The 7888-nt window shown below is 45.8% G+C and overlaps 1 protein-coding gene across 17 annotated transcripts in view; it reads left to right on the forward strand.

The window, feature by feature from the left end:
* RUFY3 (RUN and FYVE domain containing 3) overlaps positions 1 to 7790 on the forward strand; it is a 55675-nt gene extending 47885 nt beyond the window's left edge. For 10 of the 17 annotated variants that reach the window (XM_065686989.1, XM_065686963.1, XM_065686947.1 and 7 more), the window contains 6 exons: positions 1896 to 1998; positions 3053 to 3109; positions 3195 to 3271; positions 4180 to 4207; positions 4722 to 4796; positions 5350 to 7790. In XM_065686989.1, the coding sequence (XP_065543061.1) occupies positions 1896 to 1998; positions 3053 to 3109; positions 3195 to 3271; positions 4180 to 4207; positions 4722 to 4796; positions 5350 to 5493 (484 nt within the window). In that variant the 3' untranslated portion in view covers positions 5494 to 7790. Of the gene's footprint in view, positions 1 to 1895; positions 1999 to 3052; positions 3110 to 3194; positions 4797 to 5349 lie in introns of those variants that run through there. The other 7 variants (XR_010614217.1, XR_010614218.1, XR_010614213.1 and 4 more) reach the window with 7 other exon arrangements.
* Positions 7791 to 7888: the final 98 nt, after the last annotated feature.

Below are 7888 nucleotides of genomic sequence, written 5' to 3' on the forward strand. Positions count from 1 at the left end.
CTCTCCTTCTGCAGCCATGACACGTCTTTGGTTTGTTGCAAGGTTACTGGGATGAATTGTGGAAAAGCATTGCTGGGTGCTTTTATTTTCATCCCCTGCTCCCCTCCTGGCACAGCTTTTTGTTTCCTTTTTCAAAAAGTTACAGAGGCTCCCCAGAAAACTAGCAAATGACTTTTATCACAAATGTGTGTGAGGTCCTGGGTGTGTGTAGGTGAGCTTAGCAGTGTTCTTGGTTATAAAGGGGGAAGGCATCTTCTCTGCATATGCAAACCGATCCTGTTTTTACATCAGCTGGACTTTTTCTCAAGCTAAAAGGCAATGAAAGTATGGAAACGATTGAGCCTTCTTTACCAGGAGGCTGTACTGCTTTGTTTAGCTGAGGTTCTACAGCAGGGAGTTGCCTGAGGGTGCTGCAGTGGGATGTGGGCAGTCTCACTTGAATTACATTCCTTTAAGAGGAGATGGGCCTTTTTGTGGTAGTGTTGGCTGTAAATCAAGTTATAAACCAGAACTTCCTCAGTTGGTTTAAGTGTCAACATGGCTAAGTATTCATTTCTGGGTCTAAGTCTCCACCAGATTAACTCACTTCAGTTGGGCTATGGAATTAATGCAGCTGTAGTCATAACAAGTTATTTCAGTAACTGTCGGAGTGGTATGGAGATGAACAAGGGTAATAATGGATAATGCTGGTTTAAATATCAAAGAGGATTCTGAACCTTTTATAGTACAAGTCTTGCTGCTACTTTTACCAGCAGATACTCAGTTTCTAGGCTCTGATTTCAGAGCAGGGGTCATTCCCTACAGCAGCTACTGTGTTTCACTTTGAATGATTTCAGAAAACAGCATTTCTAGTGCTTTGGTCCCTTATGGTCTATGTGCTCAGAGAGCTTTGTTGGTGTTGCACACAGGCAGGCTGCAGTCATGGAGGTAGTGAGCTTTCTGGTGGCCCAGAGTGAAGGCTCCTCTGTGATCTGGCAGCATTCAAGGCCAGGTTGGACAGGGCTTGGAGCAGCCTGGTCTAGTGGAAGCTGTCCCTGTCTGTGGCAGGAAGTTGAAACTGAATGAGCTTTAAGGTCCCTTCTAACCCAAACCAATCTGTGATTCTATGATCCACAGCTAGATTTAGAGTTTAGATTTAGATTTAGATTTAGAGGCTCTTCTTGAGCCTCCTTCAGGCTGTGTCAGGGACCTCAGATGTCCTTGACCACTGATGAGTTGTTTTCCCAGATAGGAATGTGCTGCACTCAGCCACATTTTTCTTCCCTCTGGCTTGATGCACTGCTGCACATGGTGCATGGGACTGACACCAAAGTCTAGGCTGCTTGGCAGTCTTGAAGCAGCATGTGTCATTCCTTAGTACAGGCTAGGCTAGACCAGAGGCTGCAGAGCACTTCTGGTGAGGAGCCTGCAGTTGTTCCATGAGGACCAAGCTCCACTTTCAGGTGAGGTGTCAGAAGAATTGCCACAGCTCTCAGGGGGTAAGAGTCCATCAATCCCATGTGGATAGCTTTGGGAAATGGTTAAAGATGTTGGCTTTGGTTTCAGGGGCTGTCCTGTAGCAGTTGATGTGCTGAAGAATGTCTTTTTGTAAAAGGTGCATATTGAGAGTTCTGTAACAGATGAAGAAGTAAGTATTGTTTCAGGACTTCCAGACATAGTCAGGAGGTTTATTTCCCTCAAAACTGGAATTAGATGACGAACATCTAGATTATCCATCCTGACATATTATGGCTTAACACACTATGAGACAAGTTGTTATTCAGAGGCAGTTTTCAGCTCCTGAGTTGAGGTTCAGTTGCCTTAATGTGAAGAGAGGGTTAAATTGTTCATTATGTTTCAATGTCAAGTGTTAGAAAACCATAGCCTTTATTCACAATTCCACCTTGATATTCTAGGAGCCACCTGGAACTAGAACTGAAGCGGGAAAGGGACAGATGGTCACACAGTCACCAAAGCAGCCAAGAAAACAAAAAAGGCACAAAGTCTTGGCTCAGGCAGGTAAGACAACTTGTATTCTTGGCTTGTGTTTGACGTAGAGTTCCATTATGCTCATTTGCTGTTCCTGAGCTTTGTTGGGCAATAAGTATGTAATATTAATATACTGCAACAAAGGGAGCTTTGGAACATTTGTTTACACACACTAAATAGGCTGTTCCTGAGTTGAGCCTCAGCAAAAAAACTGCAAGGACACTGGTTTCCTCTTCCAGGCTGGGTACCTGGCAAAGTTTTGGCAGTGATTGTGGTTTGTCTTCACTAGATGAATAAAACCAAGGGTAATACAGCAGGAGAGATGCTGTACACCTTACATCTGACGAAAAGCAAGTTTCCTTGCTTTTATTTTTGTATTAGAAGGGGAATTCTCTGAAAAGGAATTGATAGAAAAATTTAGAAGGCAAAGTTCTCTCAAGGGCATTGCAAATCACTTTCAGTGGTCATTTAGTGCTGCCCATTAGTGAATTTGGTGGTTTTAAAACAAAGGGCAGTGTTCATCTCGAGAGCAGACCTCATAGTTCCCAAGTGAAACTCCCTTTTTAGTAGGAAGTTTGCCTTTGAAAGATAAAATCCGCCCTGCAGCTTTTTTTTTGCAGAGCAAACCAGGCTTTTCTGCTGTGGACCGGCAGTGAAACAGTTGTTCTGGAGAGCAAAACTTGTAACTATGAGAACTGCAAAGTAGTAACAGAGACTGTATCAGCAATTCCCATGTGTGCTGCTGCCCTTGAGAGTTGCCTTCACTGGGCTCCCCTGGGCTGCTTCAGTGAGCCAAGGTGCAAAAAAGTGACTGCAGAATAGATGCCTCTATTGCCACAAAACTTGTAAGCGGTGCTTGATGCAGTGGAAATGTCTTTAGAAAACCTTATCAGCCCATCTGCCTCTTCTGTCTCTGCTGTTAACATAGACAATAGTGATTGTGAAGTTTCTTGTACCTCCTAGCAAAAGGAGGTCAATGGACCTATTGAAGAGTCCATCTCTAAAATGTGAAGTCAGTTCTTTGGTTACAGCAAAAGAAAGTAAAGCTTGTAGGGTGGATGGATGTGTATGTGCTTTCTCGTAGTGTCCAAAGACACCTCTGTGCCAAGGAGGGGCAGATCAGTATTCCCAAAATAGCAAGGTAAAGTCTCCCTTTGCAGTATGGCAGAGGTGAAACTGGAGTCATCACACAGTTCAACTGATGGGTAAATGTTTCCTTTTGGCAGGATGGGAAGCTCAAAATCCAGGAAGAAAATGCTAAACTGAAGCAGTCGCTAAGAGAGAACAGTGTCCTGACACACAAGTATGAAAGAAAGGAAATCTTTTTGCCTTCTCCTTTTTTAAGTCCTGCTTCCCCTTCACTGATTTCTGTGCTAATCAGAAGTTTGTAATACTGCGGCTCCCCTTTCTTAAAAAGATTTTCAACCTCATGCCCTTTGTTGAGGTCTCTGCTGCTTTTTCATAGCACTCAAAGGGAAGGAGGAGGTTCTAGCGCTTGCCCTCAGCCCTTCTGGATCTGAAAAACTCTGTCTCTCTCCCAGTTCCCTTTCAATTTGTGTCTATAAACCTGCTCTTGATCAGTTGTTCTCACTCAATGAGCCTTTTGTAAGCCTTTCTGTTGGTGAGGGAAGGGAGAAGGGTTGGTGTATCAGTGATGTTTGTAGGTAATAAGCTGTGGCTTCTGGACCAGAAGAGAAGCTGCTGGAAAGAGAATTGAAATGATGTTTCAAGAAGATGGTTGCATGAAGATCAAGTTCAGGTAGCATGATTCTTAGCTGTACCTGGATCCAAATCCATTATCACTGCCTGTTTGCAGCAGCTGGAGAGGCTCAAACATTTTGCAGCAACAAGTTGAAAGCTAGGTTTAAACTGTGTTTATACTATCGAAACAGTCTTTTCTATGCACTGCTCCTTTTCTGAAGGTATTTGACTAGTTTTTCTCCTGCTCTTCCAATTTAGCCAGGTGTGCTGGATGCCTAAACAGCAGCAGTCATGTCCTGCCGCTCTGCTTTGCTGTTTGACAAAGCTTATAAAGGCCTCATCTCTTCTTCAAGCAGCCATGGCAGCGTGGTTTTGAAGAGACAAACCCAAAGCTCTGTGTGGGTAGGATGTAAACAAAGGATGAGGAATTCTCTGATGGTCCAGATGTTTTTCTGAAATGATGCAATGAGTGAAGTACCAGCTCCAGGTGATGATGTTCTTCTCTTGCAGGTTACTGAGCAGCATGCAGGAAGAGCAGGTTGGTGATTCTTTCCCTTGCACTGAAATACTGAAAGGACAAGGGTTCTGAGGGAGCTCCTGGGTGACTTCAGCATCTTCCCTGCCCAAATACCCCAAAGTTTGCCCTTTGGGTTTTGCCTTGGTGAGGATTTGGCTGTAGAGTCTGTAGAAGCAATTTTTCCCTGGTAGGAAAAACACTGCTGCACGTGTCAGCTCTTGTTCTCAATGAAAAAGGTGTTGATTTCCCACCTTGATGCTGGGCCAGCACCCTGACACTGGCCTGAAAATGGAGCTGCATGGTCCTTGTTTCCCACAGCTGTGCTGTGATTCTCTGTCTGCCCTGTGGTGTAGCCAGTGTGGCTGTAGATGATTCTGCCAATGCATGATGTGCTGTGAATAGAGGGGGTTAAACACATGAGCACATGAAACCTTCCTGCTTGTTGTACAATGTGGATCAGCCACAGAGCTTTAACACAGGCGCTGTGTAAAGTAGCACATAAAGCAGAACGTCTTGGTTTTTACTTGGGGTTTAGGAGCAGCTCTCAGGACCTGCAAACACTGAGATCTGCCAGCTCTGCCGGGAGGAAAGCAGCCGGAGTAAAAGAAAGGTAACTTCAAGGACTCACCGTCCCTGTTGTATGGTGACACTGTGTTTCCTCCGATTTTCATTTCAGTAGTGCAGATTTCCTGCTGGTGACCTGGGACAAGGAAGCGAGCCCTGTTCTGAGCTCCACTTTACACTTAATGTAAACTTGTTGAACAGTGCTTGGTTGAGGGCTCCTCACTCTGCGTGGTGTTCAGTGGTTTGTTTTTCCTTCTTCCCTTTTCAGCTAAGTGGGGTCTTCAGGGACCAATGGGAAGTGAGAATAGGCAGTGGTACAGTTCTAATTTCTCCAGCCTTTTCCTTGTTTTTATTCTTTCTTTTTGTGGCTAAGCCCCTCTTGCTTTCCTCACTGCTTTAGTGCGGATCTAGAGGGATTACAAGAGTTACCAAAAAGGGTGTTCAGTGGGAGTGCTCCACTCCACGGTGGAGCTGTGAAGCGTTTCTCTAACCCAGCAGAAGATTTGGGTTGACTGAATATTCACGAGAGGAAATGTAAGTTTTTTTGTTGGTTATGTCTTGAGAATCTCTAATACCTCTGTTCTCTTCCTGCCTCCCAGAACATCTGCAAGAACTGTGGTGGCCTCTTCTGTGAAGCCTGCTCAGTGAATGAGCTGCCCCTCCCATCTAGTATCAACCCCGAGCGTGTCTGCAATCCCTGCCACAAGCAGCTCATCCAACAGTACTCAACCAGTCCCTTGTAGGGGATGGGCTTGCAGAAAGAGGTGACAAGAAATGGTTGTAGCTGATGATGGTTTCTGGGGTTGTTCAAGGGGAATGTGAAGAGAAGACGCTTGCCTGTGTTCTTTGGACGTCAGAGGGGAAGCAGCTTCATGGTGTTTACAGTCTCTTGTGACAAAAACCGGTCTGAGCCTTCCCTGTACAAAAATCTGCCTGCTCTGAGGCCTGAGCTTGTGCTGGAGAACTGCTTTGGGAATGTCATGGGAAGTAGCCCAGGATGTGCCTGAGCAGCCTCAGGACACAGTGACAACAACCCCCCCACCCCACCCCCCCAAAAAAAAAACCAAACAAACCAGAGCTGTGTGTGTGCAAGTTGAGAACGTTCTCATCCTGAAGCGTGTGGTGTGAAAGCATGCTGCTGTGAAGCAGAGGCTCACTGAAAGCGGAACAGGAGCTTTTTTAATCCTCATGTCTGGTTGCACTTGAAATCCCATTTCTCCTTTCCTGGTTGCCTTTGACAATCTGGCTCTACCTGCTACATCAGTGCCAGGCGTCAGGAGGTGGGTGAGGCCAGTAATCGCTTCCTAGCTTCATTTCTTTGGCTCAGCCTTCTGGCTGTGGGCTTGGTATGCAAATCTGTACCGAAAACAATCAAAACTGTGAAAATTCCCCTTCTGTATTGTAAGGGGTGGGGGTGTTGGTGGTTTTGATGGATGCACAGTATGAGAACTGATGGCCTGCACTGATCTGGCATGTGCGTGCCTTATGGCATCTCTGACCTCCCTCTTCGAGACCCTCACTGTGACTTTGTGACTACACAAGGGTGTAAGTGTACCTCCCACCTTGGTGTGGTAACAGAGGAATTGGAGTCCCAAGTATTTAGACACAGAAAGTGGTTTAGGGCCACTTCACCTCATTCCCTTGCACACATGAAAGAGTCACCATGGAAAACCTGGTGTTTCTGCTAGATCAGAATGAAGGCAAGATGAAATCAGAATGCTTTGCACCTACTAGAAGTGGTAGTTTGAAACACAGTTTGAAGAGGTTTCACAGTTTATGCTACATCATTCTTTGTTGCTGTCATCTCATGGAATTTCTCGTTACTCCAAAAAGTGGTGGTGGCTTCCTCACAAACACACAGCAGGTCATAGTTGTGTTGGGTTTGTATTGCAAGCCTCCATCAGTCTTGAAGACCATAGAATGTTTTGTAGTCCATAGAAAACTGACGTATTTGTGTAACAACAAATGCATTTGGGTTTGTACAAATATTATTAGGGGGTAGTGGTTTAATTCCTCAGAGGGGATTTTCTATTCAGTAGCTTGGCTGGGACTGCATTAAAAAGTGTGTCAGAGCTGAGATTTTGTGGCTGGTGCTACTTTAGACCATGAATTACTCTTCTAGATCCCTACAGGCCTTGGTGTGTTGAGCCACACAAGTTCTCCAACTCCTCTTAATTGCCCTTCACAAGGGGGAAACTTCATGTAGTTTTTCTTTTTCTGCTCTTTTCCCCCCCTCGTGGCAGTTAGTTACCAGATCCATTTCCTTGCTGCTGTCCCTTACAGTAGATTAGTAGTTGTAAACAGTGTTGAAATACAAAAAGCCTAGAATTTGAGTGTGGGCACCCTCCTTCGGGGGGGTGATACACCAGAGATGGACGGGGAGGACACCGAGTGCAGTGTTACAGTTTTGTGTATGTGCTGTACATGTTGAAAAGATGTCAAATTCCTGCACCCAAACCCAGTGTGACTCACCCCCATGGAGAAAGTGAGACCCACACTATTTCCGTGTGAGGGGGTTAAACTAGAACCTGGGCCCTCCCTGTCAATCACTTTTAATGCTGGTATGACCAGCATACTGCAGCTCCCAAGGGTTGTGTGCCCTGTACCCAGCTTTTGACCATTCCAGCTGGAGCGGCTGCCACTGTGCTTGCTCAAGGTGAAGGCTGTGACTACTGTTGGTGTGAAAAAGAGGACAGCTTGTGAGTAGGTCCCCTGAAGTCACACAAGATCCCTACACACAAGCAGGAAGGTGATTGAAACCCTTCAGAGCCCAGCTCTGGCAGCTAGCATGGAAACAGGCGAAGGTTAGAGCGAGAGATTGCTCCATGTCAGCACTTGCCTCTTCCCTTGTATCTCAGCTTCAGTGAACGTCTCTGCTGGGACGCAGTGGATGCTGCAGATGTTCAGGGTGTGTTTGCTCAGGTACAGCCTGTAATGCTGGAGCGTTGGCTGACACTGGCTGTCAAGCCTGGGGGAGCAGAGGGCAGTTTTTCCGATGTTCATTTTGTTCCACACAATAATAAAAACTTGATCATCTATATCCCGCGTCCCGAGTGGTCTTTCCATACCCTTTTGCGCCTTGATTACACATAGGAGGAATGAGGCGTTGGCTGTCCTGCTCCACAACCACTGACCTGT

This window comes from Lathamus discolor, chromosome 1, assembly GCF_037157495.1.
Source record: "Lathamus discolor isolate bLatDis1 chromosome 1, bLatDis1.hap1, whole genome shotgun sequence".
NCBI lineage: Eukaryota > Metazoa > Chordata > Aves > Psittaciformes > Psittacidae > Lathamus > Lathamus discolor.